Source organism: Nematolebias whitei, chromosome 11 (genome assembly GCF_014905685.2).
Source record: "Nematolebias whitei isolate Nwh7 chromosome 11, NemWhi1, whole genome shotgun sequence".
Classification (NCBI taxonomy): Eukaryota; Metazoa; Chordata; class Actinopteri; order Cyprinodontiformes; family Rivulidae; genus Nematolebias; species Nematolebias whitei.
The window spans coordinates 28,486,122-28,497,127 of NC_056508.1; the positions used below are offsets into that span (position 1 = coordinate 28,486,122).

Consider the following 11,006-nt stretch of genomic DNA (forward strand, 5'->3'; position numbering starts at 1 on the left):
TCCACAGCTGCTTTTGGAACCACAAGGTTATGAAGTTTCAGCTCCCAGCACAAGATGTGTGTTTGTTGTCAAGACTTTCAGACATAAGTTGTCCACATACACATTATTTCATCAAACTTTGTTTAAGATTAGCATTTAGATGCTCTATATTACTGATAAATGGACAGATGCAGTGGCCCATTGAGGACCTTAGTTCATTGTGTGTAAAATGTCCCAACCACAGCAGTAGCCATGTGGATTCCCACAGTACTGACAAGCACTGCCGTCTCTTCATCCTCCTTTCTGTTTTCAATCGACTGGAAGCTGGATGTATTTTACAGGACCATGGTGCTACAGACTCCTGGCTTCACATCAACCAACCGTCACTGCCCCGCTGATGACTGCAAACATGGTGAATGCTAATCCAGTGGAACAAGCCCCAAATCCATACCTGGTGTGGTTTATGTTGGCACGAATGTGTTTACTTCTGTAGCTAAATTTCAGACTTTTGTAAATATGACAACATGGACCTCAAAATCAACAATGTACAGAAACCTTCTCAATGTACCGTGCCAAAGGAGTCGTCTCATTCTGTTGGGACAAATTCATGAGATGGAGCTGCGATTCATTAATTTCTGACCTAAGGTTACTTGGTAATGTAGCTCATTTAACTATTACTAGACTAACAACAATAAAAAATAAATAAAAAGGCTTTAAGATGCCTCACAAGCATGATGAAAATCAGCTTCCACTTTTTTTTTTTTGTTCTTTGAAAAGTCAACACCCAATTTAAAAGGAGGGGAACCTCCACAGAGCCAGTTTACTGTCTAAGCAAAGTGTTTTCTTTCAGCCTGCTGTGCATTGGTTTTAATAACCAAAGGTGGGTTCTGTTTGATTTTCTACAGCTGAAACTGAGTGCCACTCTTATTTTCTTTATTTTTTTATTTCATCACAGCTACTGTGTGTCTTATTATTCTGAAAAATGGCATGTTTTTTTTGTTGATCCTGTAAAATTGTGTGACTAACCTGACTATAATGAAGTGACTTATTACATTTATAAGGTCTAAATCATAAATTTCCTGTGTGTTAAAGGTTAATCTGATGTGACAATAATTGCAGTATTGTTGTGACTCAACATCTTCACCATCTGTCCGTTACAGAAAATGTACAGTTTATTTATTTTTGCACATTGTGTGCTATTCAGTTTTAATGGTGGTGAAAGTTTAGGGGTACGTGTACTCACCCTTGGCTTGTTCCACAGTGTTTTGCAAACAACAGTTTGTTGTTCTCGAGTGAATAAAATCTGTTTCACACAAGCTATAAGGTGTTTTTAATTTTTATTTTCCTTATCATAAAAATCAATGTTGCGAGCACCGACACTGGCAGCCTGGTTATTAAATTTGAAAGCAACATGTATTCTCACAAGATTAAAGTATCACAGCCACTAATGGCAGCTTCGACAATAGACTCCTGCGCTGCCCCAGAAAGAATTCTTCCCAGTTTTCATGGTCTACCAATTCTCTCTCATAAACTCAGCCAGATGTTGCCCCGTTTTCTTCCTGAGGCAACATGGGGGGATGGAAGGGAGGCATAGTGAGGCATGGTGGTGGAGGAAGGGAAAATGGGGGGCGTGGGGGGTTCCTGAAATGTGGCTGAGCATGTTTTAAGTGTTCTTTGATGCAATCACAGCCTCTGTAGCATCCACCACGGTAACATTAGCTGAGACCAGAACTTCGGCGTCTTCGAGTTTAGTTTCCCATTAAACTTACTCTGACTTTTGACTGAACACTTTGAGCCCTGTTGAAAATTTTTGTGGAAAATCTGATGGTTTTCCAGCTGGCAAAAGAAAACTGCACATAGGAGCAAACGTGGATAGCTGATTATATAGTTGTTGTTTTTTTCTTCTTCTAGTAAACAAATGTAACAAGTTCTTAAACTAAATGTTGGACACAAACTCGAGTATTATTCTGCACAACAATAGCCTAATAAAGTGTTTAAAAAAAATGTGCATTTTTGTTTTGCTCTAATTTAAATAGTCTTCTGCATGAGATTATAGTCAAAAATCCACACGGGGGATTCAGACCCATACGCTGATCATGGTGAAACAGAATGCAGTGGCTCCTGGCATTCAGCTTTTCAAATATTTATTCTCATGTCTCATTTAATTCAGCTCCGCTGAGCCTACACACATTGAGTCTGTGGCCATTTTTTTTGTCTTAAATTTGGAAGGAGTGATGTTGGTGAAGCTGGAAATAAAAAGTCCAAATGAGGGAGTGGTTAAACTGCAAAACTCATCTTCATAAGATCAATTTAACAAATCTTCTCATACTGGGATGTTCATTTTGGCAAACAGCTCTCCTCCCATTCATTTGAGCACGAATTATTCTGTCCCCCTTCACGTTTCTCATATGCATGGAGCTGTCGGGTCTCTGCAGCCGAGGCTTCTTGGTGAAACGACTTTGCCCTCTGACACTCTGCGTCGGGACTCTGTAACACATCGAACTGGAAGCCATCGGATTCCTGCGCATGTTATGAGATAGTGTGCCATAAAATAATAATTAGGCCCATCGTAATGCTCGCAGGCCTTTAGGTGATGAGAGCAGCTTGTGTAAGCACAATATGGACCTGCTTGTCTTGATTGTGCTCAGCGGTAACCTGAGCTGCTGCCGGTGAAAATCCCAACTCGGCTCTGGTATGGATAGGGTAATAGCCTCGGGCGCTTTATAAGTTTATTTAAGGTAATAGAGACGCTTGTTTTGTTACAGCCTGTCCTCTCTCTTTCTCCCTGCCTCTCCACAACTTCTACCTGTGCTTGAAATTCCTTCTTGGTTGTTGAAAGTTTTGAAGACCAAGAGGTTTGAGCGTAAATAAGGGGGACGCATGCGCTTTGGAGAGGGTTCTTGTTTGCTCCGCGCGCATCGGCCGCTGCTGATTTGGGGAGAGGAGATGATTGGAGCAGGTGAGGGAGGCAGGAGGGGAGGAAAACGAGAGGGAGGGATAGTTTTGTGCACTTGAACGCAGACGGAGGCACACATTCAGCGTGGGAGCCAGCAGAGCCGCTGTTCACGCCAGCACCGCGCGCGCACTCACCAAGCAGCACCGTTTGGACATATCCAAAGCTGTTTCCCCGTTTCTTTCTTTTGGAGCATACAGTTTGGAGCTGATTCATTCTCGATCGAGTTTATTTTTGCCTTTTTTGTAAAGTGGATGACTTTTGTGCGCGAAGACCTTAAACTTGAGGAACAGCTGAAGAGCGTGTTTGCGCACGATGGAAGGTAAATTCAGAAGCCGCTTGTGGCGAGGATCACCGCGTGGATCTCTCTGCAGGTAAAAGGCGCAATGACTTGAGCGGCTGGGTCTCAGGTCCATGACAGGAGTTTACGCGTCCCTTTGCTTGGATACAGTTTGCGCCTTAATCAGGAACTTGTGTTTTTAAGCAGCTGATAGGCTGGCCACTTCCAATTAGAAGTAAATTGATCAACTAGACGACACCCACTTCCCACTCCCTTGGGTTGCACCTAGATGGATTTTATTTGCCAATCACCTCGGCACTGAGAAGTTAGAGGAAGTGGCCGTGTCCTCACACTGTTGATTTTTTATATATATATATAATTTTTTTTTTATCTTCACCAAACTTCTAAGCTGCTCAGAGCGCACTCACAGACTCGCACTAAATCTGAGGGAATCTCACTTTACACTTTGTTCACCACCATCACGCACTTTCCAAGAACTCCGGACTCTAAAGAGAGCGTTTTTGCCTGAAGTCCAACGGGAAGGGGGGGACCTTTGAACCCACCTGGAGGCTGCTGGGATTATTGAGTTGAAATCTTCAGAGTGGATTACAGTTTATAACTCCTGGTGAGTAACTCCAGCTCTCTTGTTTGACGCATTTGTGAGGTGTGTTTCAGTGGGAATCAAATGGGATAAAAGTTCTTAACAAATGAAATGTTTGGAATATTCTTCCCCCACTCCATGCCCTCCCTTTATTAAACACACAAAAATGTACAAAACACGTTATTTTAATCTAAATATCTCCACTTCTATTGTTTCCTGAGCCTGATGTCCTTTGTGTTGCTGCTCCATCAAACCCTTGCACCTGGCTCCCTCTCCTGGTTTTCTGTAAACATCAGGACCGGAAGGAAAAGACACGGTTTCATTCATTTTGTGCTGCTAAAGGCGCACATTCTGCTTGGTGTGTGCGCGTGATTTCTATTAAAATACGTATTTGCTCGTTTATTTTTATTTTTTCGTTTTATTTTTTTTTAATCCACAACCACTTCACACACCCTCAGCTGCCCATGAGTTACAAAGCTTTGTGAACAGCACGCATAAAGCTGGTCACGCAGGCAACCATAAAGCGCACTGATGAAATCCAAACTGTCTAAATTTACAATTAATGCAAACTGACTGACGACTTTAATCAAAACCTAGAAAATGCACGTGCAGATTTAAACTAAAATACAAATATTTCCAGCCTTTTCTCTCTGATTTACAGCTTTTAACACAAAACTGTGCAGTCCAAGCAGCATCTCATGTTAGTTTCTATTTTTAACAATATTCTGATTGTTCTCCTGTACAAGTCAGTCCAGTTATAGATGCCTATGTGTCTGACAGAAATGTTCAGAGCAGTCATCAGTCATGCTGCCAGGCTGTGAGTGTTTTACTCGGGTCAAATCGTTCCCAGGGGTCACTGAGCGCAGGATTTACGCAGCTTATCAGCTGCCCAATAGACATAATAATAATAATAATAATAATAATAATGATGCAAAGTTATGATGATAATTAGGCTCAATAGCATTTATCTAAATAATTGTTTATGAAGCAGGTGATTGCTAAGTGTCGATTTAAGTCACTGTTTCCTTGGAGAGAGAAATGAAACGGGTGAATAATTAACTGTTTAATTTGTCCTGGATAAAATGAAGGTTCCACATAGTTTTAGGTGCAAAAAAAAAAAAAACCTTTTAGCTACTAATCAACAGCTAAAATCAAGCCGCTGACCCGTGCGAGTTATTGCTTTAATTGTAAGAGCTGGGGAAAAAACAAACAAACAAACAAACAAAAAAAAAAAGTGTAATAATTAGTGAGGCTGCAGTAAACTCGAAGCACGTGCTCGTGAAGCCTTTACACACACGGTCAGACTGCACGTCGCCTCAGCTCTCAAACATTAATAACGTTAATTTATTTAATTTATTTGTTTTGCTCAAAACAAACTTCCTCCACCGCGCGCTCGAACATGACTGTTGTTTTTTTTTGTTTGTTTTCCTGTTTGTAACTACATGTTTTTTTTCTGATCCAAACATCAAGAGTGATCAGTCCGACCCACACTCAGATATGAAATTATGAATTAAACAATTTGCAAAACCTCAAGTCTTTTATTGATCCTCATGAACCATACAGGTAAAATAATTTTAAAATTATATTGTCTCCATTGTTAATTGTTCTTTTGTATAAAAAAAAAATATTGATGAGATTAATTAGATTTAAAACAGTTAAACAATCATAGCTGTGCAGTTTCCCAAATGTGACCATCTATATTATTCACTACAATAACCACTTTCATAAAAACAGTCAAGTTTCAAGAAAACCTCCGAAAAGAACAATTCTAAATTTATATTTATATATATATATAAAACCTCCGAAAAGAACAATTATATATATATATATATATATATATATATATATATATATATATATATAATATTAGAAATAAAAGCCAGCCCATTAAGTTTTTTGTCTCTTTGCTCTAATATCCCAGTGCTATAATCTAAAGCATGTCCCAGGCCTCACCTTGTCAGTGTCTTTTCTCTGATTAAAAGTAAAATGTGAAGAATGTGTCTGGAGTTCTGTGGTCATCGTGTCCTTTCAGGCTGCATATCTCTCACTTTCATATGATTCACCTTCAAACCTCTTGCCAAATGACTCTTTCTGCTGAAGGCCTGAATACTTATTAATGTAAAAATCAAAAATGTAGTTAGGCACTTTTTGCATGTCCATCCTTTTTATTTAAACCTGTTTTTTCCTTGGAGTGCGGGTGGGAGCTGTGCTTATCTCCAGTGGGCACTGTGCGAGAGGCAGAGTATACACTTGTTCATCCCAGGACATGTAGAGACATAATGTCAAATTTTTAGTGATGTTTTGTACAAAATAAACTGAGCAATGACTAAAGAACAATAATCCAAACATGATTTCTCTGTTTCTTCCCAGATCTGAGGCAGGATGAACCTGAGGCTCAGCGGTGTCTGTCAGCCAGTCTGCTGGCCGTTTGGCAGCTTGTTGGACTCCAGAAACTGTGTCTTTGCCCTGACGCTCGTCACACTCCTCATGCAGGTGGTGGTGGAGGCCAACTCGTGGTGGTATGCCCTCATTTGTCTCTCTGTGCAAATATGTTTAAATGTGGTGACTGGGTGCTTTTTATTGTGCTTTTGTCTAATGGAAGAGGAAACGTTTGCATCTTTTTAACTTGCGTTTAGAAGCAGGACAAGATTTCTCTGAAACATGATTTTCCTCCCTGTTTTTTGACAAACCAAAATGATGCATTTTAAAGAAAACAAAACGTGGTTTCTAAGCAGACATTTAAAAATAAACTGTTTTTTTTATTTTTTATTATTTTTCCATGATATTACGTTTCTGCACCGAACACCACAAGATAAAAACTTATGGAAAAGTTTATACATAAAAACGCACAGAGAAAATAAGAACGTAATGGGCTCAGCTCATTTAGACTCTTATACTCTTCTTTAAAGACTCAAACATGGAGTCCAGTTACAAACCCTGCAGAAGACTCGTACATTAGTAAAGATCTTTCGGAAAGTTCACTCTGGAGCTCGGACTGTGTGTCTTTCAGTTTCCTTTTCCAGAGGACACACAGGTGTGAATGATTTAGTGCTGGATGTTGACAGAGCATCAGTCTTCATGTGTGTGTGAGTGCAAAGACATTGTGTACGTAGATTTTTTTCCTCTCTTGCTATGTGCCTCTGTGTGTGTGTATTCATTCAGTGTCCCCTGGCTGCTGAGTTTCCTCAGTCGATCAGGTTACACTGGGGGCTAATTGTGTCTCTCTGGGGGCTCAGAGATGGGCTGCTCTAATTGTCCTGTGGCCTGGAACCAGATGCTCATACTGGGTTTCTTTTCTTTCTTTCGTTCTGTATAGCTTTGCTTGTTCTGCTTATGCTCATTTCAAGTCCACTTTTCATATAACTTATTTTCTCTGAGCAGAAAACTTACTTCAATTGGACTATGCCGTTCAGAACAAGTCCAAACGTTAAACACACCAATAAGACATTAGAGAACTCGGAAGGGTTTGTGAATTGTTTTGGAAGAAGAAAACTTTTTTTTTCTTCCAAACGTTAAACCGTGCATACTTAATTCTGATGTTACACCTTTGGCATTTGGTAAAATTAATTGTTTTTTTGCCCCCTGACCTCTAAAGGATTTATATTGAATAGCTTTTGAACTCTTCATAGGCTTACATTATATAACCATGAAATAAATTGGGTATTTTTTTCTTATGTTTGTATTTTAGTCCACGTACATTTGTTCATTTTTCCTTATTTTTTTATTATTCCATTTCCTCATTGTTTATATTTGAATAATTGCAGGCTATTTTTCAGAGTTGTTTTTTTTTTTTTTTTTTAGCTCACTGTTGTTGCAGGGATTTACCTCACTTAAAGTGCACGTCATTATAAACACAGCTTTTCCAAAACCAATCAAGTGAAATCAACTAGAGATCATGACCTTGGCCTGCAAAGCTTTCGTACATGGTTTTCAGTGGCACATGAGTGAAAACACTGCATTCTGTGTCTCCCCTCTCTCTTTCCAGGTCTTTGGCCATGAACCCTATACTGATCCCAGAGGCCTACATCATCGGCGCCCAGCCTCTGTGCAGCCAGCTGCCGGGCCTGTCTGCAGGCCAGAAGAAGCTGTGCCAGCTCTACCAGGACCACATGCAGTACATCGGCGAAGGTGCCAAGATGGGGATCAGAGAGTGCCAGTACCAGTTCAGACATCGACGCTGGAACTGCAGCACCGTGGACAACTCCTCTGTTTTTGGACGCGTCATGCAGATAGGTAAGAAAGAAAACTTTGGCATTGATTCCTGGAAGCACAGACACAACGGCAAAGGTGACAAGGTTACAAATGCAAGTCTTTACAAGCAGATTTGCCTTCTAAATATAATGTGTATGTTATATATGCACACAGAGATGTACACTCTGAACAACTGTCTGCTTATATTTAACATAATAACTGCAGTGTATGCTCCAATATCTCAGTTTGTCACAGTGTGTGTCTGCACCTGTGGATTCGGAGTGGCTCAGATGTCTTTAGTAAAGTTTATAGTCTTTTGCTTAAACTGAATCACATTTCTGTTGATTAGTTTCCATCAGTGTTTGTCACCACCCTCCGGACAATAAGACTTCTACTTGCTGGTCCTCTTGACTGAAAGTCTGTTTTACTTTTTTATAATTCATGTGATTAAAGCAGAATTGCATCAGTTCCGTCTGCTTGCTGGTGAAATGTGACTGGATCACATTTTGTCTTTGATTCCTGTTGGTGGTTGTTTTCGGGATTTATCATACGTTTCCCAAGTTAATCTTATTATTCTGTGTGAGCAGCATGTTTATAAAAATCAATAAAAAAAGAAGTTTTCTTAACCAATCAGGTAATTTGTGTCCTATCTCTGAGACGTAACCCAATGACACATATATGTTAATCAAAAGTAACTCAGACTAAGAGCCTATAATTTAAGTCACCTAACAAAATCTGTCTTTCAGAAAATTATATTCCTCTTATTCTTAACCAGCTATTTTCCCAATGACTAGGTTTTTATTTTTTATTTTTTTGCGGGGGATGGGGGGTGGCAACCACACTGAGGTTTGTGGATCCTAATGATGCTGGATGAAATGTAACATAGTTTAACACGATCAACAATACTCAGTCAGTTTTCCTTGTTATTCCACGTTTTGCAAAACTCTCGTCATATTCATTTAAATTCAGTTCAGTTTGTTTATATAGCGCCGAGTCACAACAGAAGTCATCTCAGGACAATGAACAGAAACATTCATACATGTGTATATATATATAAAAAGTAATTTAATAACATTATTTATTTTTGAGGAGCAGACTACTTTGAGTTTAACTTCATCGCAAAACTCTCATCTTGAGCACGAAGGCGACAGTGGAAAGGAAAACCTCCCTCATGAGGAAGAAACCTTTAGCAGAACCAGACTCAGGACAAGCGATCATCTGCTTCAACTGGCTGGGTTTGAGAGGAACAGATACACAATGGCAGGTGAAGAACCACATTTTAAGATAGAAATTAAAATTAAAACTATTCAATTTTAACAATTCATTTAAGGAAATGAGGTCATTTTGTCCTCCAGTAGTCTTAAGCTTATGGCAGCATAAGAAGCCAGCCCTAACCATAGGATTTATCCAAAAGTAAAGTCTTAAGCCCAGTCTTAAAACTGGACAATGTGTCAGCCTTATGGACAGAAACTGGAAGTTGGTTCCACAAGAGAGGAGCCTGATAACTGGAAGAACTTCCTCCCATTCTGCTTTTGAAAACTCTAGGAACTGCGAGTAAGCCTGCAGTCTGAGAGTGAAGTGCTCTGTTAGGAAAATATGGAACAATAAGATCTGTAATATAAGATGAAGCTAGGTTGTTGAGGGCTTTGTAGGTTTGTATCGAAGGACAGACTAACCCTAACCCTAACCCCCCTCTCCCCACACACATCCTACTCCTTGCTGCACAAAATACACCAAACGCGTGATGGAAGGAAAAAAGTTCTTAACATGTTTTAGAATTTATTCCGTATAAAACTTGAATTATGAATGGCAGTAAGAAAGAGAGTAACACTGGCAGAGATTTTTTTTTTATTTTGTACATGTATAATATATTTATTTTACCAATGAATGAAAGCACTTTAATTTTCTACTGTGATGGCTGAACATTAGTATACAGTATGTAACGGTATAAAACAAAATGGAATTTATCAAAAAGAAATTCAACTTTTCTTCTGTGATAAATACCAAATGACCAGTCAACTTTTTCTGTCTATTTTCTGTAAGTATCAGCAGAGTAAAAATACTCTGTAGCAAATCAGTAACGTGCATAAAATTATAGATGTTATTACTTTTAATCAACAAATTATATGCTTATAAACTCACATGAACAGTTAGCCCTGCTGTAACTGAACTGCCATACCAAAACTCCTAGATCATCTTTGCCCACAGAACCTACTTCTATCAGCTGAAAATCTGTGTGAACAACAACAAAGGTTCAAGCATGTCATCTGGATCAGTTTCTTGTGTGGCCCACAGAAAATATGAGCAGAGATAAAGTGCTGGAAGAGAAGTTGATGTTGTGGACACCAAAATGTATAATTACACTCATTAGGACTGGTTGAGAAAATCTGAAAAGCAGAGCAGAAAAATATATTTTTTTGTGGATGGATGGATGAATACAACAGATATTATACAACGTTCTGGGTGACTGCTTGTCTGTGGTCCTCAGAAACCTTTTGACCAGCCAGTTGTCTTTTCTTCACTTCTCCAGTAATCTTGTTTCAATCCGCATTAAGCCAAAGAAACATGCCCACTGCTACTCTTTGTGAAAGCTTAACAACTTTAAATGAGAACTTTTGGAGTGGTGGCTTTTTTTTTTTTTTTTTTTTTTTTTTTTTTGGTGTTTCTGCTCAAATGTGTAGGACATCAGAGGTGACCACAGTGGAAGATTAGTTTTTGTCCACAATTCAAATATTAAGGCAACATCCTCAAATGGGATTTTTTTCTTCTTCAATAATTAATCCTCTATTTCTTTTTTCTGATAACTTGTGCTCTTGCCAGTTTATCTGGATATTTTTTTACTTTTCCAAAGGAGTTCTTCATTCATCTCTTTCTTATCAATGCTTTCTTTTTTTTTTATTTTACGTGTGAAAGTCACATTTTCCATTTTGCTTTCTTTTTTAAAACCTTTTCTTGTCCCGTCTCTAATTTTATTTGCTCATCTGTTACTGTCATTACAGCAC

The 11,006-nt window shown here is 39.0% G+C and overlaps 1 protein-coding gene across 1 annotated transcript in view; it reads left to right on the plus strand.

Annotated features, from left to right (window-relative positions):
- Window positions 1-3,777: 3,777 nt before the first annotated feature.
- wnt5a (wingless-type MMTV integration site family, member 5a) overlaps window positions 3,778-11,006 on the plus strand; it is a gene marked incomplete in the record, with an annotated part of 9,001 nt that continues 1,772 nt past the window's right edge. The window contains 3 exon segments of the mRNA XM_037684831.1: window positions 3,778-3,837; window positions 6,184-6,332; window positions 7,799-8,046. Of these exon segments, the coding sequence (XP_037540759.1) occupies window positions 6,196-6,332; window positions 7,799-8,046 (385 nt within the window).